Source organism: Trachemys scripta, chromosome 17, assembly GCF_013100865.1.
Source record: "Trachemys scripta elegans isolate TJP31775 chromosome 17, CAS_Tse_1.0, whole genome shotgun sequence".
Taxonomy (NCBI): domain Eukaryota; kingdom Metazoa; phylum Chordata; order Testudines; family Emydidae; genus Trachemys; species Trachemys scripta.
Window position 1 is genome coordinate 12,264,371 of NC_048314.1, and position 21,913 is coordinate 12,286,283.

At 42.1% G+C, this 21,913-nt stretch overlaps 1 protein-coding gene across 8 annotated transcripts in view; it reads right to left on the reverse strand.

The window, feature by feature from the left end:
* The window catches only part of CDK5RAP2 (CDK5 regulatory subunit associated protein 2), a 101,860-nt gene extending 90,450 nt beyond the window's left edge, over nt 1-11,410 (reverse strand). For 5 of the 8 annotated variants that reach the window (XM_034793354.1, XM_034793348.1, XM_034793349.1 and 2 more), the window contains exons 1-5: nt 11,033-11,404; nt 10,456-10,523; nt 7,087-7,154; nt 1,828-1,938; nt 554-630 (exon numbers count right to left, since the gene is read on the reverse strand). In XM_034793354.1, coding sequence (XP_034649245.1) covers nt 554-630; nt 1,828-1,938; nt 7,087-7,154; nt 10,456-10,523; nt 11,033-11,085 — 377 coding nt within the window. In that variant the 5' untranslated portion in view covers nt 11,086-11,404. Of the gene's footprint in view, nt 1-553; nt 631-1,827; nt 1,939-7,086; nt 7,155-10,455; nt 10,524-11,032 lie in introns of all 8 variants that reach the window. The other 3 variants (XM_034793351.1, XM_034793353.1, XM_034793355.1) reach the window with 2 other exon arrangements.
* Between the last annotated feature and the right edge of the window lie 10,503 nt (nt 11,411-21,913).

A 21,913-nucleotide genomic window follows, 5' to 3' on the forward strand; every position in this document is an offset into this window, starting at 1 on the left:
AATTTACTAGAAACCCCGATTTAAAAAATAAATAATAATAATAATAATAATAAATGTGCACATTTTTTAGATGTTTGAAGAACGGGAAGTGGCATGTTTCACTTTCCATCAGTATTGAACTAATGTCCCGCCACTGCTGACAGTGACACTTCAGATACCATCTTTTGGATGAGAGATCAAAACAGATGCCCTGATGGCAAGTGACCATTAAGCTCCGAGGACATCTTCATCTTTTACAAGTGTTGGGATGTTAAGCCAGTCCCAAATGTCGGCAATTACATTCTATCTACCTGAAAATACTCCTGGAGGTTCAATCTGATATGATATTCTTCACTGCCTATTCTAACTATGTAATGGTCCTTTGTGCTTTTAAACAATTACTGTAATTCGACTCCAGAGATAGGTGAAGCAATTTCGAAACATGAGTTTGCAAAAATCCTCAGGGATCCTCATGTACAAAAGGTACCAAGAAGACTCATTATATACATGGCAAGTTCTTGGCAGTCCTAAGTTCTAGAAAGGTTGCAGACCCTTAGAGAGACAACATACTTACGAGGCTTTGATGAGCAGTTTTTCCCTCTCCTGCAGGTCACGTTTCAGACTTTCTACCTCAACCTTCAGCTCAATATTCTACAACATAAAGTTAGGTAAGATGCCACACAAGCCAATGCAATGCAAAGTTAACCCTGCATATTGATTACATTTTCCTGTAATAGGCAATAACAAATTCAAAAACAAATTAGGTGCAGAGTATGATGGAAATAGGAAATTACTTCCGATTCTTAGCCTTCAAAAGAGTCTTTATTTTGAGACTATTTTCAAGCCTTGTAAAAGTCTCTAAAGCTTCTTAAAAATCATAATATTAAAACACCACAGTATATATGTCACACAGCAACATTAAAAACTATTTTCCCTTTTACCATATTTACAAGAAAATCTGTCATTTTTTTTAAACCGATCAAACCAGTTACCTTGAGTTCTTCACAGCCATACAAGCGGTTTTGCCTACACAAGATATTTAGGGTATGTCTATACTACAAACCTAAGTCAACCAATATTACATTAACTTACAGCCACCGCATGTCCACACTACCCTCCTTGGGTCGCTGGTGCGTTTCCTCACCAAGAGCACTTCCACTGACCTAAGAGGTTCCCAGTGGGCTGCCCCCTCTGACCTGCCCATTCCCCAGAGGGAGCGGGGGTAGGAGGGAAATTGCCCAGGGCTTCTCACCCCCTCTCCCCCACAGCCCCGGCTCCCAGCTGGGAACAGGGTCCCAAGTCACCTCGGCTTCTCGGCCCAGCTCCCAGCTGGGAACCAAGCTGCCCAGCTCTCCAGGGAAGCAGGGACTTTCTTGTCAATTTCATGTCTCCTGTAAGTACCATAGCAGGAAAAATAACTAACATTCAGAAGATGTAAGTATGACATTCAGGTGGTGTAGGTAGCAGACTTGACCTTTCATTTTCTTCCTGCTATGACTGGTCTGGGAGATTACATTGTGAACACTAACCATCAGTGATATAACTGAATGAGAAGACTCCAATAATCACAAGAACAAGTTATTTAAATTAAGATTTCCGAGAAGAAGGAAGCTCTGATTTATTGTTTTAATAATTTAATTGTTCGTTAGCTAGTACTGAAAAACTGAAATTAATCTTTCATATTGTATAAAGGTCATTTTAATCCCTTTATTATTGCATATAATTAGACTGAAGTGAAAAGAACTGGCAATACTGAAAATTTCCAATAAAGGATGAACATCAATTTTTCACACAATAGAAAATGTTTGGAAAGAGACACAATTACTTGCAACGATTTTAAATACCTACAATTTTGTAGATGTCTTCAGTTGGACCATCAAATTTCTGCTGCATATGCTCCTCCAGAAAATATATACGAAGCTTTAGGTTGAAGTTTTCTTTTTTCAGGTCAGTTATTTGCTGTTTAAGAAGAGAAATAAATAAACTATGCCACATTTCACAAGTAAAATTGATATTGTATTTGTTTTAGCTCCTCACAGTGCAAAAGGCAAATAAAAAGTAATAAAGATCACAAATTAACAGACCATGAAGATATGAGACTTTAAGTCCCTACTTAAAAAGTTACCCAACAATAGAAATGCATACAGTCATCTTGACACCATCCTAGTCAAAAGTAATAAATTAATATTCTGCAAGTACACTAGAATTGTGGGACCATCTCATATGCACACTGCCCCCAAACTACCCTCCCTTAGGCTAATTCTGACATTCTAAACCTCTGTACAGCTTTAAAATCAGCTGCTTCACCCCTTACGTTGATCCAAAGAGAAAGAAAAAGAGACCACCACCTTTTCCCTCTTCTCCATTATGTGGAATTCCTCCTGCCTATCGCCGCCGCCCAAAGAAACCACACTGGCACAAGATCCAGAATAGGTAATACACTTGCTACTAATTTGGGACTGGATAAGGGCCAGTATCTTGAGTCTAGAAACACCTGCTTTCTGTTTACCCACGGACAGCCAGGAATCTATTCCACCCACGCCACTGCTAATGATACAGCTTCCCCCAAGGCCATGAGACACTGGCCCTTAGGGGAAAAAACAGTTAAAAAAAACAAAAACTATTTTATAAACACAATACACATTTTAGCATGACATTTTGCAGACCAGAAGGGAATGCCCGAGCCCCAAAGAGCTTACAAATCAAGTATTACAGCAGCCTGGCTTTACAGACAAAAGGATTTTAAAAAATTAGGTTTAAAATATTTTTTGTAGTAGTTATTTTCCTATAAAAAGGAAACTTGAACAAAATACATGAAAGTGTGGAGTATAAAGGTTTTATTGGTAAAAGCTTGGAATGTCTCTACACCAATCTTGAGGCAAAGCCACAAATAAGGCTTGTCATCCCAATCAAATGCCAATAAACGCTTTATCATACAGAGTCACATACTTTACAGTACAACTGTTAGCGTATAAATACACGCAGGGTATTAAAACAAGTCTTCTTGTACGTATGTCCTTTAACAATTGTGACTTTTAACTTTCCCAATAGGAAGAAGGCATATTAGTTAATGATTTCATTAAAGAGAAAGTCTCCTTTTAAATTTTTTAAGAGACCAAGCATGAAACATTTATTCAAATAAAACAAGTGCCTCCTGCCAGCTGCTTTCTGGAGAAAGAAACTGAATATGTAACTGAGCAACTAATAAAATATTTATATAGGCTTCTCTAGAATGACAGTGTTGTGCAGCTTGTAAAAATTATTAACAATACAATTTTTTAAAAGATGATTGGCCTGTAAAAGTTAGAGTTTTTTCCTCAAAAATAATTAACCCTGAGCCCAAAAATGCAATCTCTTCCTCTAGGCTGAGTCGTTCTTGCTCACTGAGTAGCCTCATCCACAAGTAAGGACCACCCAAGGGAGCCTGGGTTTTCAGGACTGGGTCAAAAGTCTGCACACACTGCTGCAATATGAGGAAGGTTATCTACGTTATCAGACTTTGGAAGTCTTCACTCCACAGCACTAAAAAACAAAATGAATGATCATGAAGAGTGATAGAGCCAAACCTTGTCTACACACACACTCCACACCGATTTAACTAAGGTGTGTTGTTGCACCAATTTAGTTAGACCAATGCAAATCTGTGGGAATACACAAACCAATTTAAGCATTCGCACACAAAGTTGCATTGATTTAATTAAACTGGTGCAACATCACACCTTAGTTAAACCAACGCAACTTTGTGTTAAGACCAAGCCCTAGTGCAGTGGTCCCCAAACTTTTTATCTTGTGCCCCCCATACCCCTGTCTACACCCCTCCGAGCCAGAACTGGGAACAGGGACATGGATGGGGGTAAAGGGACCAAGGCCGGAGCCACAGCTGCGGGTGGGGGCGGGGCCAGGGCCAGGAGCAGAGCCTCAGCCAAGAGCCAAACCCAGCAGCCAGGGCCAGGAGTGGAGCTGGTGCTCCCTCCCCAGCCCTGTGGGGGCTGGACTGGGCCCCAGCTGTGCCCCCCACAAACTTTCCTCCCTGCCCCCCCTAGGGGGCGTGCCCCACAGTTTGGGGACTTCAGCCTTAGAGCATACGAAGATACAGAAACCCTGTTTTGCAGTAGTCTCAGAAGTCAAGAATTTCTCATATAAGCGAAGGCTATAGAATTGGGCCCTGAGGGACCAAACCTGCCCACTTTACTCAAGCAAGTAGTCCCACTGAGTTCAGTTTGACTATATATATGAATTCTACAAACAATATTTATCGCTTAATTGTTTAAATTGCCAGCGGATTATTCCAGGTTGCCGTTATTTTAAATAGCTCAGCCAATAAAGACACTGAAGTTAAAAACATATGAACATAAGTTATGTTAGTGAAACTTTTTTCTAGTCCTACGTTCATCACACCTGCAGCACAGAGCAGAGCTAGGGCAATATTGAGAGTTTTGGAAAATCTCATCCTAAATGCAAACAATTAAAATGCAATAATAAACTAAGAACTTAAAAACACAAAAGCCAAACAAACTCAGAGCAAAGGCAATTCTGTCATACCCACAGACTTTTTAGATTACATAATGCAGTTAAAATGACAGCTCAATAAAGCCATAATGTAAAATGTGAGCAAGTTAACACAGTTGTAGGAATTTTAATTCTGAGTCTCCAGTTTTGACTTATTTTTCTTTAAATTTCCTTATTTCAAAATATAAACAAAAAGAAATAAACCCAACAAGTTTCTTGAGAGAAGCTGACTCTGCGATTCAAGTACGATCTATACAGCCAGGTGCCATACGACAGCATCAGTAGGGAAAACAGCACTTGTCCTTTTCAATTTAACTGCAATTTCACTTTTGCATAAAGCCACTTTTATACAAAATGACATCTGTCACCACAGGCTGTGGTTTCACTGCACAGTAACAGTTCCTGCCAGCCGAGGCCATTTTCCAACAACAAAACTGTAGTTAAATGGTTGAGAAGAAAAACAAAACAAAAAAAAAAAAATAGTCCTTAGCCACGTAACCAGACATTCCTCCTTTCCGCTTACCAGGGCAAAGTAAATGGGGAAAGGGCGCAGTTAAAAAGTCTTTTTCCTTTCACTCATTTAACTGCATTTCCAGTTGCACACAAAAGCAAGCTTGGTGCAAAAATTCCTTCTATTGCAAAGAAACCAGACCATACAAGCACTTAAATTCCTATTTCTATGCATGTTCAAACTTCAGACTCAACACCCTAATTCCTTAGGGCTCAGAACATCCTGTGGGCCTGCACAAAGATGGAAACTTCTTTGCATCAATCTCCCCACTGCCCATGCAGGGGTCAACTGCCTCCTCTGCTCTGTTCTTCCTCTCTCATACAGGTCAGGGACATCACTCACATGAGCAGCATACCATTCCCGCCACGGCACAGAATCCACTGAAAGGTTAATGCGGCCTCAGGATGCATGCACTGCAGACAGTAACTTTTCTTCACAGCCACTCGACATGGAAAGCAGCAACATCAAGCATTATCTGTAGCTTTGCCTAAACTAGGATTTAAAGGTATGATGAGATCACACTTCCAAATACTAGTCTAGACAAGGTCTGCAGCTGCCAGGGAACTGGGAGTGGAGAAAAGACCCCTAAGAAGGGGATACCTTGAGCCAGCATGGAGGCCCGTGCAGAGATTGCCCTAGCCTCTAGCAGAACCCAACATCCATGAGGATTTGAGGGTTCTGAACCATAGGGAGGAAGGAAGGATGGAAATCCTGTGCCTGTTCTGTAGGGAGGAAAACACAACCCATCTCTCTTTTCCTCACATGGAACAATCTGGGAGAGACTCCGCAACGGGAATCTCATGGAGTTTGCCCAACTCTCCGACAGCACTTTTCCTTGGAAATGGACAATCTGAATCTTTAAAATTACCAAGCCACCCCAAAGTGATTATTCCTCACTGGGTAGTCACATGCTATGTTTAAAATATTGAGCTGATCTGAATGCAAAAAACAGTAACAGTTGTTTGAAGCAGGTTATTCCTACCCCATCTAATATTTGATGGCTCAAAAAAAGAGAGTCAGACAGACAAGGAGTTTGTAAGAGCTTTTGCCAAAGCTTTCCAGAACAATTCATGTTTGGACTGACATCAAGCCTGTGAATGGCCCAGAAGAATTTGAGAAAGGGACAGGAAGCTGAAAGAAGGATTTAGAATGGAGATAAACACTCAGCCATAACAATCTACAAAATGCAAACAAACAATGCTAACTTTTTAATCAGCTACACATTTTAAAATCATATGCCCTAAAAAGTAATTAAGTCTTATCTTTTGAATACCAGAAAGATCCTACAACATATATGAGGGTTTAGTTATGTTACAACCATTCAGAGATCAGAAATTGCCAACTTTATTAAAAACTGCTAAATAATTTATTCAGTTGAAATCCCTCACATTTGGGAAAGTGGCAACTCCCTCACCCCCACATTTTCACAAAAATGTTCATTATATTCCAATGAGCTCCAGTAACAAGTTTTCCAAACCGAATCTGACAACAGTACGATTCTGTTCCACATAGTGTATCAGTTAAAATGACATTGCCTGTTAAGTCAAAAATGCATTTCCTTATTTGCGTTACAAACACATTTGGCTAGTAAATCTGATGGCAGAAGGTATTGAGATAGCACTCAACCATTAAAAAATTATGCTGTCCCTAAATCAATGCACATTCAGTAATTCTTTGAAATATGAGGCTGCCATTGATTCCTTTTAAGTAAAATTATGAAGTCAGATAAATGCCATATATTGTATTGTGAAGATATACACCAATACTATTCTTTAGGAGGAGTTTTGAACACGGAGCTGTGCCCACTGTTATTCGGCAACTAAGATGGGGAGTTTGCTAGCCCTAACAAGAGGATTTTGCTTCAATCTTGAAAGTTACAGTTCAAAAATGGTGTTAATCATGGACTTCAATGGAGTTATGCTAATTGACACCAATTGAGGTCTTAGCCTAGAGTCAGCATGCATTTATTTATGGGTCCCCATAAAGTTATTGTACATCTCTGTCCTGTCAGTAGTCAGTTTCGCAGCACATTGCATAGGATTTAGTAACCAACTCTGTCACTAAATTTACATTACAAATGTACTTACATTTTCATAATCCTTCATGGTCCGAGCTCTGGTTGGTGAAACTGCATCTTCCGCCACATCCAGTAACGCTAGACATTTGAGAAGACGATTAAAATAGATCCAAATACCAAAGGATGCAAAGGTACAATTTTATTTGGAAGAGGTAAAAAGCTTATTTTAATAATCAGAATGTATTAAAAGCATTAAACACATTTGTCATTTCATGTCCCCTTTTTACATTATGGACTAAACAAGTTATTGTGACAAAAAACAAGAAAATCCAGACAAGATGTACCATAAGCATCACTGTATAAGGTGTTGAGCACTAGCAACACCCATTTAAATCAATGGAAGTTGAGGGTGCTCATGACCGCACAGTATTGTCCCACACAGGACCAAGACTTGCATACATGGAAGATGTAGCAAAGAAATATTAACTACTTCTCTATATATATGGATTATAAATAATCAAAATGTTTCTCCCCCATGTACTCATTCTGCAAGAAACAAAATTTATCAAGGGATGCAAATATGGCACTAAGGCTGCTGTTAACATATGCAAACGTTTAAAAGAGGGGGAAAAGAGGTTCTGTACAAAAGATTTCAAGAAGCCAAATAATACACAAAATGTAACATTTTTATATTCTCTCTCTCTCATTGAGGTACCAAGGTCAGAGTTGTCACAATTTAGAGGAAATATTGAAATAAGTACTTTGAAAGTTATCAAGTAATTCTGTATACTCTAAACAGCCTTTCAATATTCCCAGGAATGCCAACCAGCAGTCTTCAAACGTGGAAGATTTGATTAACCTGATGAGATACATAGTTCGTAGAGCACCTACAGTAACAGGATTATAGCCATACTGCAATGTAGATGTATTTCTTATAATTGCTTGCTTTCATATTCATTATTCTTCCAGAGAAGGTGTATGTAAATTGCTTTCATTATTGCATGGCAGAAGTTACATTGTAGATTGAATTTCAACTATTTGGCTAAAAACACAAAAGAATAGTGGGCAGAATAACATTCAAAATATGAGGCCAAAAACTGGCTCCCAGAACACAAAAAATTGCTATAATTGTGCATTATTAGTTTTCATAGAACCATAGAACTGGAAGGAACCTCGAGAGGTATTCTAGTCCAGTCCCCTGCAATTGTGGCAGGACTAATTAGCTAGACCATTCCTAACGGGTGTTTGTCTAATCTGCTCTTAAAAGTCTCCAATGGTGGAGATTCCACAGCCTCCCTAGGCAACTTATTCCAGTACTTAATCACCCTGACAGTTAGGAAGTTTTTCCTAATGTCCAACCTAAACCTCCCTTGCTGAAATTTAAGCCCATTGCTTCTTGTCCTATCCTCAAAGGTTAAGAAAAACAATTTTTCTTCCTCCTCCTTGTAATAACCTTTTATATACTTGAAAACCGGATTCATGCCCTCTCAGTCTTCTCTTTTCCAGACTAAACAAACCCAATTTTTTCAATCTTCCCTCATAGGTCATGTTTTCTAGACCTTTAATCATTTTTCTCTGGACTCTCTTCAATTTGTTCACATCCTTCTTGAAATGTGGCGCCCAGAACTAGACACAATACTCCAATTGAGGCCTAATCAGAGCGGAAGAATTACTTCTCGTGTCTTGCTTACAACACTCCTGCTAACACATCCCAGAATGATGTTTGATTTTTTTTGCAACAGCATAACACTGTTGACTCATTTTTAGCTTGCGGTCCACTATGACCACCAGATCCCTCTCCACAGTACTCTTTCCTAGGCAGTCATTTCCCATTTTGTATGTGTGCAACTGATTGTTCCTTCCTAAATGGAGTATTTTGCATTTGTCTTTATTGAACTTCATCCTATTTACTTCAGACCATTTCTTCAGTTTGTCCAGATCATTTTGAATTTTAATCCTAAACTCCAAAGCACTTGCAACCCTTCCCTGCTTGATATCATCTACAAACTTTATAAGTGTACTCTGTATGCCATTATCTAAATCATTGATGAAGATATTGAACAGAACCAGACCCAGAACTGATCCCTGTGGGACCCCAAGATTATGCCCTTCCAGCATGACTGTGAGCCACTGATAACTACTCTCTGGGAGTGGTTTCCCAACTAGTTTTGCACCCACTTTATAGTAGCTCCATCTAGGCTGCATTTCCCTAGTTTATTTATGAGAAGATCATGCGAGATAGTATCAAAAGCGTTACTAACGTCAAGATATACCGCATCTACCACTTCCCACCATCCACAAGGCTTGTTACCCTGTCAAAGAAAGCTATCAGGTTGGTTTGACATGATTTGTTTGAGAGAAATCCATGCTGACTGTTACTTATCATCTTATTATCTTCTAGATGTTTGCAAATTGATTGTTTAATTATCTGCTCCATTATCTTTCCGGGTACAGAAGTTAAGCTGACTGGGCTGTAATTCCCTGGATTGTCCTTATTTCCCTTTTTATAGATGGACACTATATTTGCTCTTTTCCAGTCTTCTGGAATCTCTCCCATCTTCCATGACTTCTCAAAGATAATCATCTATGTTACTTCAAAATAAATAGTTCAGGCTGTATTTTCTCCCAAACCTGCAGTAAGATGAACACGCAGCCATCACACCATAAAGCAAAACATGCCGAATTACTATCCCTGCTCAAAACAATTCAGTAATACCTGATGGTAATGCTTTTTTTAAAACATACCTGTATAAGGAATCTGCAGTGCTTAACTGCACTACAGCTGGAAGGTCTGGTGAGAGACTTTCATGTGATATCCCTAAAACAAAGCACTAAGTAAACCACCGTCATCTTCTCTGATGATTAGTACAAGAAGTTCAGGAACAGATTCTGAAAGCTGCTAAATGTCTTGCAGGATCAGAACTTTAACAACAGAAACTTAATAGCTTGGTATCTTGGACTAACACCAGTTTCTGCAGTGATAGCTTGAATGTATAAGGTTTGTTGATTTTCTTAAAGGGACATTCAAAAATCATATGTTGCAAATATAAAGATTTATTTGATTCGGTTACTAACATCTATTAAAAGTGAATAGGGCTTTCATGTTTACTTTTCACTATTTATGCTCTTTGTTAACTTTTGACATTTCTACCAGCTGGGTAATTAATTCAGTTTCACTTTGCAGTCAGTTTCACTTTCAGCTTCAGTGCTGCACTATCTGGATTGCAAATGTTGTGGGAATGATTAATGGTTTGGAAAAATAAGCAATCACAGGGACATCACAGAAATGTTTCTATTGGTCTTCATTGCTGTAAGAACCAGTTAAGTCCCTGCAAATAAGATTTTTATCTTTAAAACCTAATTTTGCAGTCTCCTAAAATTAACATTTAATGTGTTCTTGACCCCTTCCTTTTCACCATCACAGGTTAGCTGCCCTTACCTCCACTGACTCCCAGGCCAATGCGAGGTTCATCTCTGGAGACATCTGGCAGTCTGGAAATACTGACGCTAAGAGTGAGTAAAGAGGCAAATGCAGTGATGGAAAGTTTAGAAACCCCACAAAAAGTCCCTCCTCCGTCAAGATTTCCAGCATCAATCCCCCCCACAGTACGGGACAGATACCGAGAGGGAGGGGAGGGATGGGATCCAGGTAGCAGCCTAGCACCCCTTCCCCAATATCAGACATGAAAGGGACGGAGGGATATAAACAGCATCCCTGCCCCAGTGTGAGACCCAAGCAACAGCAACCTCCACCAACCTCACACTCAGGGGATGAGGGGCTCAAAGGCGAGCAGCCCTGCCCCCCCTCCCCCCATCAGATCCAGCCCAGGGAAGGGGGGGTAATCCCGAGCGCCCTTGCCCCCCATGCCAGACCCGTGGGAGGTTAATCCCGAGCGCGCCTGCCGCCCCCGGGAGATGGGGACGTTAATCCCGAGCGGCCCTGCCCACGCCAGACCCGGGGTGGCCCCCCCTCCAAACCAAACGGTCCCAGGCTGCCTGTCCCGCTCCGCTCCTACCTGCCGCTAAACTCCACGGGCAGGGTGAGATCCTCCCCCGGCAGCGAGTCCATGGCGGCTCCGAGCCCCGCAGGGACCCTCCAGCGGCGGCGACTCCGGTTGTTATTGTCCGAGTTTGGCGGCTTCGTTGGAATTCAAACGGCCGCAGCCGCTTCCGCCATCTTGTATAGCCGACTGTGAAGCCGCTGAGGCCGATCTGGAAGGGCACGGGAAGCGGGCACGATAGAAATCGATGGGGGCGCCGCCATCTTTGCTGAGGGCACAGGCTGGGTTTGTGGTCAAACGCCATCTTGCCTGAGGGCAGACATTGCGGTGACCACGGGCAGCCGCGTTCAGGACTAAGAACAAAGGAGGTAGTGAATGTGGGCAGTCGCCATCTTGAGTAAGGGCAAAAGAAGGTGTCCTAGGAGCAGCCGCCACATTTAACAGAAGAGCGAGGGAGGATGTGACCAGGCCCCATCTTTAGTCAGGGCAGGAAGGTGCGCATGGGAGTCGCCATCTTTAGCCAGGGCACAGTTGGTGTAGGAGGTACAGTGTAGGGTGGAAATGGTTAGGATCCCACAGTGTGTCACACACTACAGCTCTTTAGATAAGATATTACAGCCACTTCTGGGGTAGAGAAATACAGGGGGTAATAGGAGCCTATATAAGAAAAAGACCCAAAAATCAGGACTGTCCCTATAAAATCGGGACATCTGGTCACCCTAGAAGGGGAGTAGCTCTGAAAGTGAGGCCCTCAATGTCTCATCCAGCCCCCCAAATAGGGTTGCCAACTTTCCGATTGCAGAAAACTGAACACCCTTGCCCCGCCCCTTCTCTGAGGACCCCCCCTGCTCACTCCATTCCCCCTCCCTCCATCACTTGCTCTCCCCCATCTTTGCTCATGCACATTCATTTTCACTGGGCTGGGGCAGGCAGGGGGTTGGGGTTTGGGTAGGGTGAAGGCTCCTGTTGGGGGTATGGGCTGGAGATTTGGGGTGCAGGAGGGAGCTCTGGGCTGAGGCCAAGGGGTTCGGAGTGTGGGAGGGGGCTTGGGCTGGGGCAGGGGGTTGGGGTTTAGGTGGGGTGAAGGCTCCTGTTGGGGGTATGGGCTGGAGATTTGGGGTGCAGGAGGGAGCGCTGGGCTGAGGCCAAGGGATTGGGAGTGTGGGAGGGGGCTTGGGCTGGGGCAGGAGGTTGGGGGCAGGGGGGTGTGGGCTCATGGGGGGCCAGAGATGAGGGGCTTGGGGTACAGGAGAGGACTCAGGGCTGGGGCAGGTGGGTGAGGGCTCTGGCTGGGGTGCAGCCTCTAGGATGAGGGGTTTGGAGTGCAGGTGGGGCTCAGGGCTGGGGTGGGGGGGGGTGAGGGCTCCAGCAGGGGGTGGGGCCAGGGATGAGGGGTTCAGGGTGCAGGAGGCGCTCTGTGCTGGGGCCGAGGGAGTGTGGGAGAGGATACGGACTCTGGGATGGAGTTTAGGTGCAGGAGGCGGCTCAGGGCTTGAGCAGGGGTTGGAGTGCGGGAGGGGGTGCGGGCTCCGGTTGGGTATGTGGGCTCTGGGGTGGGGCTGGGGCTGAGGGGTTTGGGGTGCAGGAGGGGGCTCGGGTGGGGCAGAGGGTTGGGGTGCGGGAGGGGATTCGGGGAGCAGGCTCCAGGCAGCACTTAGCTCGGGCAGCTCCCCAGAAGTGGCAACATGCTATTTCATCTCTGGGAACGGATTTAGAACTTGAAACTATTATACCCAGTTAAAATAAAAGTGTGTAGTACCAGACACTCAAGTACTGCAATGCAAGATACATACTTATGCAGGTACTACAGATAGAGAGATTCATAAATTTATCAGGCCTAAATGGACCAGTGTGATCTAGTGTGATCTTCTATATAACATAGGCCATAGGACTTTCCTGAATTAAATCCTGTTTGAATTAGTGCATATCTTTTAGAAAAACAATCAATCTTGATTTAAAAATAGCCAGCGATGGAGTATCCACCACACCCCCAAGTAAGTTGTTACAACGGCTCATTACTCTCAATGTTTTCAGCCACATGTTATACCTTTGTCTGCTAGGTTGAAGAACATGTTATCAAAATACTTCTGTTAGTCTCAAAGGTGCCACAGGACCCTCTGTTGCATGTTATCAAAATGTTGTTTGCCATATAGGTTTTATAAACTGTGACCAAGCTACCCCTTAACCTTCACTTGGTTAAACTATATAGATTATGCTCCTTGCCTCTATCACTATAAGGTGTTTCCCAATCCTTTAATCATTCTCATGGCTCTTCTCTGATGGATAGACAGGTACTTTGTGTAACATACCTAGTAAACAAGTAAGTATAAATCATACAGCCATAGTTTCATCTAAAAGACCTGGTGCTGTCACATACAGGATATGGTGGGCTAATTATCAGTACGGCAAAAATCATGTGACTGTACATAGTTACTAAAATCCCAGGATGGAATTACTGTAATAATTTCAAAGCTTTTTGTTATTTTAGTAGCTGTCTATAGTATAATAAAAACCAAGAGTTCTACTTTCATAATAATTCAGCCTGAATATACTTGAAAATAATTTTTCTAAAATTGATTTGCTTGCCCAGTGAAGAGATAAAAGATAGTCAGAAAGTACTGCAGAAGAACTGGTGGTTTGCCAAAATGATTCGCTTAACTATACATTGCCTGTGTTTTGTAGCCGGAGGGGTGTTACCTTTTCTCATTGTGTGTGTGCAATTTCTGTTACTGCTACTTTCATGCAGCTAGGTAGATACTTGAATACAATTGAAAGACATAAGAGTCAATTTTCAAGATTATCTACTCCAGAAAAATGCATGGTATATTTCTTCAAATGGATTATTTTACCTTTAAAAAAAATAAAATGAAGGTGACCACCTCATCTGGAATTCTGTATTTCAACATTATTTTTACATTTCATCATAGAAGCAAATTTATATTTATTTAAATGTATATGTAAGATTATCTCAAATTTGTTTTTATTTTAACTACATATAATATTTCCAATTTAGTTAGTGTGGCATACCCCTGTGCTAACTTGATCAATTTCTTCCTTTGGTAAGCACAGCAGCATGCTAACTATGCATTAGAAGGTTAAACTGTCACGCATACACACAAATTGTACAACAACAGAAATGAACTCACCCCCCAAATCACTTATATGGTCCCCATCACCATAGTATGTGAGTGCCTCACACTCATTAATTAATGACTGTAATTATCCTCACAACACCTATGAGGTAGGGAGATGCTATTATCCTAGAGATGTTTAATGTTACATAGGAAGCCAAAGGCAGAGCTGGGAATGGAATGTAGATCTCCCAAGTCCCAGCCTAGCATTTTTACCCCTGGACCATCCTTTCTGTCTTCTTTGTCCTATCTTTATTCTAAGCAGCATATACATTAGTTGCTTTTTATATTTTGTTACTGAAGCTGGAGCTTTCCAACACTCACAGGGCTGTATTCCCTGTTATAGCATCTGTTCTTGCAAACATTTATATGTTTAACTTTCCTCACATAAGTATGCCCCCTGAAGTCAATAGAATTATTGAGGGCTATGTAGTGCAGGAAGGGCCTGTGTGTGTTTGGGGTTATTGTGTCTGGGTTGTGTGGATTTGAAAGGGTGGCAGTTGGGCCCATGGGTGAGCAGTTGGTCCAAGTCATCTACCATCTGTACAGTCTCCCTCATAAAATCAATGAAACGGTTGCATGCAAATAAGCTGTAGACTAAGGGTGGTGATTGGTTGAGTTATCTCTGATATCACAAGGGCCTTGGGCTCTTGGCAGGGCATAGATACATGCCTCACTGTAGGTATGTGCCATATGGACATAATTCATAAAATCAAAAGGTCTGAGAATTTAAAAATTGGATAACAGACTCCAAACACCAGCGATGATTCAACCTTGTCATATTCTGAATTAAAAGAACCCTCAGCCACGCTTGTAGCTGCTTCCATCGCTTCTTACTGACTCAGACATTTTAGGCTTCAGAGTGACATACTGAGTGACATTCCTGGATTATGTAGAGATGTTTGTATATTTTAAAAGATCTTTAAAACTTTCTGGCGGGATTTAAATGTTCAACTGCCATATTTGTAATGTACGAACATTTACCTGCCATATTTGTAATGTAGGACTAGGCTAGTGCATGAGTCAGACAGTTTCATGTTTAACACTTTCACTGACTATTCTACTTCCCTTGTCCAAATTTTTTTGGGTAGGAGGAGGGAAGACCCCGGCATCAATAACAAAAAGGTAAATACTTTCAGTTTAATGCTCTGCAGTATTACCTGTAATACAAGGAAGTAACACCTGAGTGAGAGATGCTTGCCTAATTCACATCTGCTGGATCATATCCATGTTTATTTATTAGATTCTTTTTATTTGGCCTGTTGGATTTCACTTATTCACCCTAACCAGCTGGGCTAGATCAATGGGATTCTTAGCTCTCCAAGACATAGGCTTGGAACTGGGACAAGCAAGTGAGCATGGACTACAGTACTTTCACCATCATCATTCTGAAGTGCCCCCCTTCTCTATGTACATACAACTACTTTCTCTTCCAAGACAATCTGAAAGCCACATATAAGCCTCTAAAAAAAAAAAAAAAAAAAAAATCACCCAACTTGCTCACAGGTGTTGTGCTGTGGGGGTTCCCAACCACAGGTACGTATACCTCCACTGCTGCTGTAGGCTTCCCCTCCATACCTGTCCTAACCTTAGTGCATTACTGTTGCCCACTTCTCATTCAATTGTACATGTGCAGACACAAAACAGAGCTGGGGTTACAGTGCACAAAACTGATTGGGAAATGTCAGGCAATGGCTGGCAGAGCTGAGGACTCTCTCTCTTAACTGGGTGCAATAGAAAATCTTTGGTGCTATGCAGTTGGGGTCTGATCCTGTGAAGTACTGAGGGCTTTGAACTCCTGTTGACTTTGATGCGAGTTCAGTGTGCTGCTTACCTTGTAGCAGTGGGTCCGATGCTGTGATGCTTTCAGTCGCTGCTGGTCTGACATCAGTTTCAAAAGCAAGTCTGCCACATGGCGGCAGTACCGAATCAGGCCAGGCAGGTTCGAAATTTCTTACGTAACATTAGGATGGATATTAGAGAGATCTTCTTTAAATGTGTGACAGTGTTTACTTGGTACAAGAAATGAGCCAATTATTGATGTTAAATGAAGAACTATATATATTATAGTTCATTTAACATCAATAATTGGCTAATTATTTAACATTGTTAATGTTAATCTGATTAGCAGAAGGCAAGTCATTAACTGCTTATATAGGTGTGTGTGTGTGTGTGTGTGTGTGTGTATATATATGAATGACATATGGCATTATATTAGTGACAATCAACAACAAATCTCTAGGCAACGCACTTACCTTTTAAGTGACATAGGCCAGTGCAGCGTATGTCCTGCAAAAGAGACACCCATATGTTTCTGCAGACACATGCTGTGTAGCCATCCAGATGAACCACCACTGTTCAAATTAAATCAGCTGGCCCACCCTTGAGAAGGTAAATTTACATTTGTCTTGCAAAGGGACAACTCTTTCTGATCAAACAAAAAGATAAAAACAATCAAATGGACCATTAACTGGAGTTATAGGCAATTTCCATGAGGTTACTGCAATGTCTATTTTACCAAATCTGCGGCAGCACCATAAAAGTTGTGACGGAAAAATATGTATACTTTTGAAGCAGTTAACGACTTGCCTTCTGCTAATCAGATTAACATTACTTAGCCTTATCTTAATTAGCAGTATGTTTTAGGAGATTATAGTAAATCCTCATACCAAGAAGTTGTATTGGAAAAGCCTATCATCCATCCTACATTCTGGCTGAGCTCTTTGCCATTTCAGAAATGAAGTACAAAATGAAGGGGAGCAATGGAGACCTCGTCACTGCACATGTGATTATGTGGCTCCACAGGCCAAAGGCTCAGAGGGAAGAGTGCAACAGGTGCACACCTCACTACAGCCCAAGGGTTGTTGTATCAGTGGCAGAATAATTGTGCTCCTGCTTAGCCTCTTTACCTGGGCGTTCTTCAGAGGAACAGGACTTGCTGCAACGTTCTCAAGTCACTCCATAAGGAGCCTGATCCTCTCATTGATAGCCTGATCCTGCTCCCATTCAAGTCAAGAGCAAAATTCCCATTGATTTACAGGATCAAACCCTTTCACTGGTGTAATCAGGAATAAATTAACCCAATAAAAGTGTAGAGAATTAGAAACACAAGCCCTTCATTTTTTAAGGCCCCGTTCAGTAAAGCACTTAACACATGCACACATTCTGAATTCCCATTAAGTTATCCCCATTTCTTAAGTGCTTTGCTGAATCAGGGACAAAGAGCGTCACAAATAACATCCAGTGGCAATAGCAGTCTTACCATTTGGTAGTTACTTCTCCATTGTGAGTGGGAGTTAACTTCCTAACAATGACAAGTGAGAAAGAACTGTAAAGGTTCCAGAGGCAAAGCTATAAAAATCTTTTTTGCGGCTATAAACAGCCTTTTATAAATCATCAACTCCTCAGATGCAGATTTCAGAGATACCTGGTCCGCACAGAGTTCCTTTGAAGATCCCAATATAGATATGGATAACACCCATGATACTATGGTCTTCTCTAATTTAATTTTTACATGATTGCATACTTTTATGCCAAAATAAATCTGTATCAGTATTACACCCCTACAGTGAGTAGAGACTCATTGACTGACAAGCTATTGAGCTGAAAAATTAGTATGTGTTAACAAGAATATAAATAAAAATAAATAGTCAAAAGATTTCACAGGGCTTTAAAAAAAAACAAACACTGATAATATGACAGATTATAAATTGTGTTAGTAAATGTTTGGCGTTAAAAAACACTTCAGGCATAATTTTGATCTCACTTATATAGAGCCGGAATAACTTCATTGTCACGAATGGAGTTATTGGTATGAGGTCACATTCAAGCCCTTAGGACTCAATCCAACTCCCCATTGACTTCATATGGGACTTGGTAGCAGCCCTTAGACTATATTTAAAAACAAAACAAAAGCAAAACCCCAGGTGGCTTAGATACAAATTATATACATTTTTATTCATTTTAAATAACATTCTTCTGTATAAATTCTGACATATTCAAATCATACACAGCTTCTTTAGAAATGCATTTGTAAGCTTAGTATATGCTTAGGAGACACCTTATTTGGATGTGTTGTAAGCCTGCTGGATTTTAGCTGGGAGCACGTGTAATTTTAATGTTTTAGGCCCACGTTTTATTTTAATTGGAGACATAAATAGCAGAGTTTCTTGGAAGCTAATTTTAAAACTTCACTTTAAAGAGAAATTTTGTGGAGGCTTCAATCTTAGGTCCTCATTTTAGAAGAGATTGTACCGATTGTCTGCCACCATACTGGATCGCTTATATTGCATTTAACATTTGGAATAAAGATACTGTATATCAGAAGTCAACTGCCCCAGAATGCCATTACAATGGTGAAGAGGCTCCATCTTGCCTCATAAATTACTTCATGCCGTTATTTCTAGCTATGATGGTTCATGAGATACAAGACCTTAAATTCACATTAGCCCCATTATATTTTTGTATGTCTGCCACATCCTGTGCTCAAAGAATAGCATCCTACCTTGTGATCCAGCCAGGGTGTCCCTGTGCATATTATAAAGTTACTGTTTTTCCCTTCACCCACACTATCAGAGGAGTCTTTTTGTTCTCAAGTACTTGACTATGGGATTTCAGTTGCCTCATCCAGACCAGCAGGGGCATGTGCCAAAATGGCGCTCACTTCCCATGACAGGAGCATAAGATCATTACCATTAGGAACAGCAGCCATTGATCTTTCACAATCCTATTTCTCTGGACTAGCATGTCCCCCTATTACTCCATCTTCACCATGCACACATAGCTACTGCATCATACCACCCACTGTCTCACCCAAAATGAATCATGTCCTGTAGGACTTAACACTATTCAGTTAGCTGCTAGCAGGTGGAACAATGGTAATCACCAAAGATGTGGGTATCTGTAGTAGGAAGGTCTGATGACCAGCTGGCCTAGTGTTCAGCTCATGGCAGTATGGTTTCTGCTAGTCTAGTCATCCCAGAGGGGTCCGAGCTGCAGCCTCAAATCACCTACCTCCTCATGCTCTAACTGCTCCATCACCATTCAGTCATTATAAAGGAGCCAGGGGACAAGGCAGAGGGACTCGGGCTCACCCAATCCAGCAGGTCCCAAACCAGGGCCCTTGGAGTTTTTTCAAACTGTCTTGCCAAGTTACTGAGCTACCCCAAATTACATTTCCCCCAGGTCATTTCCTACCAGTCTAAAGCTCCTCAGTTTGGGGCATGGTCACTGGCTTAGTAGACTCTCCTCAGTCTCTTAGGGCTTTCAACTCCCAAAGATCAAGTAGGGGGGCCCTCCAACTCCCTACTGCTATAGGGGCCTTCACAAAGCTGTTACCACTCCTGGCACAGCATCAGCCCCATTTCCTGGTTACTACATGCAGCCCATACCCCCCTGGCCTGCCAGTCTCCTTTTAAACTCTTCCTCCACTGGGAACATGCCCTGCACCTGTTGAGGGGTGGGGCCTCCCAAGTCCAGTATCACCTATTGCCTGCCCTGGTTCAGGGTGAGGTCTGTAAATGCCATCACAGTATCGATACTGATACTTCAGCCATCTGTGCCCAGTACCCTAGATGCCCCATCCCTAAACTTGATGATTAGTCTCTCCCCTGACTCTAGTGCACCGGTGCTGTCCTCTTCCTACTTATCCATGCACGTTCCAAGCTGCTATGGAGCAGACTCCGCATCTCTGTGGCAAGTTATAAAATGAACAAAACGACAGGAGGACTTTGGTAGGCTGAGGCAGTTGCCAGTGGACGTTTCAAGCAGCGCGCTATGTCAGGGTGCCCTTTAAGCTGATCAAGAGATACAACTAGCTCATTTTCTTCCTCCCTTTGTAAAGATGCTCAGGTATGTGGTTAACAGAGTGGATACAAGCAGGCTCCACTCCCAGAGATCATAGAACGAGGCTGAACCTCAAGCAGGGGAGTTTCTCTTTAATTTCTCTTTCTTTAATTGTCTTTTGATTTCTTATTCAGTTATTCGTCTCAGCCAAAAGACGTGACTGACTGCAACTATTTTTGTTTCTTCTGCTGAGTCATTTCACCCTCCTATAGGCATCCTCCCTAGTGCCTCACCTCTGTGATGTCTCCAGTCTCTGCTAGGCTGTTAGTTCCAAAACAAAGCCCGCTATATAACAGATAGAGTATCCCTCCACAGTCCCAGCAAGGTCAGGCCGGTTTTGAAAAGTTTTAGGCAAGTAGGGTCCAAAGGAAAGACCCAATTGACTTCCAGAGGCTTTGGATCAGATCCCCAGGATGTCTATGAGGTGCTTTCTCAAAATTTGTGAGATAATTTGCCATCAGCAAAGTATCCCAAATCCTATTTCTCTCCCACTCTTACAAAGTGTAGGGAGAACTGACCTCCTCCCTCCATCAAACACGGGCTGGGATATAGTGCCTTCATAGTCATTTCTCTTGTTTTGCTTATAAAGCAGAAAAGGGCCAGAACCAGACACCCCCATTTTTAATGGTGGGATAGGAGGGGTCAGTATCTGAACTCAGAAGCAAACTCTGCAGCTGGCCCACTCTCTCTATAATGGGAGAGAACCAAAAACCAGGATCTGAAATCCAAATGAGACATGTCCCATCCCTGTTATAAACTAGCCTGCAGGCTTGCCAAGGTTTCAGGAAGGAAAATTCGGTAGCCGTTCTTATCTTCTTTGCAAACTCTCCTCAAGCTCCCCCAAAAGCCTTCTGACAGGCCACAGTGCTCACACTTTCTTTGCCTGTCAGCATTATTGCTCTAGGAACTATTTCCAGAATCTAAAACGGGGGATCATTAAAATCGCCTATGAAAAGTTACTTTTTTCACTGTGTAAACATCAGGCAAGTAGATATTACGAAAGGACACTGCCAAGTAATTACATACAGTTTTTAGTCATTTTTCTCCATTGTCATTAATCCACTCTTCAAAAGCTTTGTGTGCAATCTATGATTTTCCTTTGTCTTTTTCCCCTTCTATTTTATCACTGAAAACATCGCTGAATGTCTTGAATCTAACTTTCTTATAAACTTAGGACCTGATCCCAAGCCCACAGCAGGGAATGGCAGACTTTCCATTGACTTCAGGGGGCTTTGGATCCGGCTTATACACGGTCTATCACACCCCACTATCACTATTTTCCTTGCTCTCCATCTCGAATTCCCTTTGTTATATTTACTTGTGCCACATCTGACATTAGACTGTAATATCTTTGGGGGCAGGGATTGTAACTTCTTGTGTGTACGTACAGTACCGAGCACAATGCATCCCCCACCCTGACTGAGGTCCTTAGGCACTAGTGGAATACAAACAGAATAAATAAATTAAATAAATAAATAAACAAACAGTATTCTCCTTTTCCACTCTGTTTCTGATTTTGCATGAGCCAGCCATAGCTCAACTTGGGTCTGGTCTACACTAACCCCCCAATTCAAACTAAGGTACGCAACTTCAGCTACATGAATAACGTAGCTGAAGTCGACGTACCTTAGTTCAAACTTACTGCGGTCCAGACACGGCAGGCAAGCTCCCCCGTCGACTCCGCGTACTCATCGCGCCGAGCAGGATTACCGGAGTCGACGGGGAGCACTTCTGGGTTCGATTGCCTGCCGCCGAACCAGCGCATAAGTATAGACCAGCCCTTGGTTAACTACCTTGTTTATCAGCAACATTGTTTCTAAACGTTTGCAAAGAACCATCACCCATGCATCACAGCTGTATACGTGGTGTCAGAGCAGGTTAGGAAAAGGGCTTGATTCATGACTCTGTTAAACATTAATTG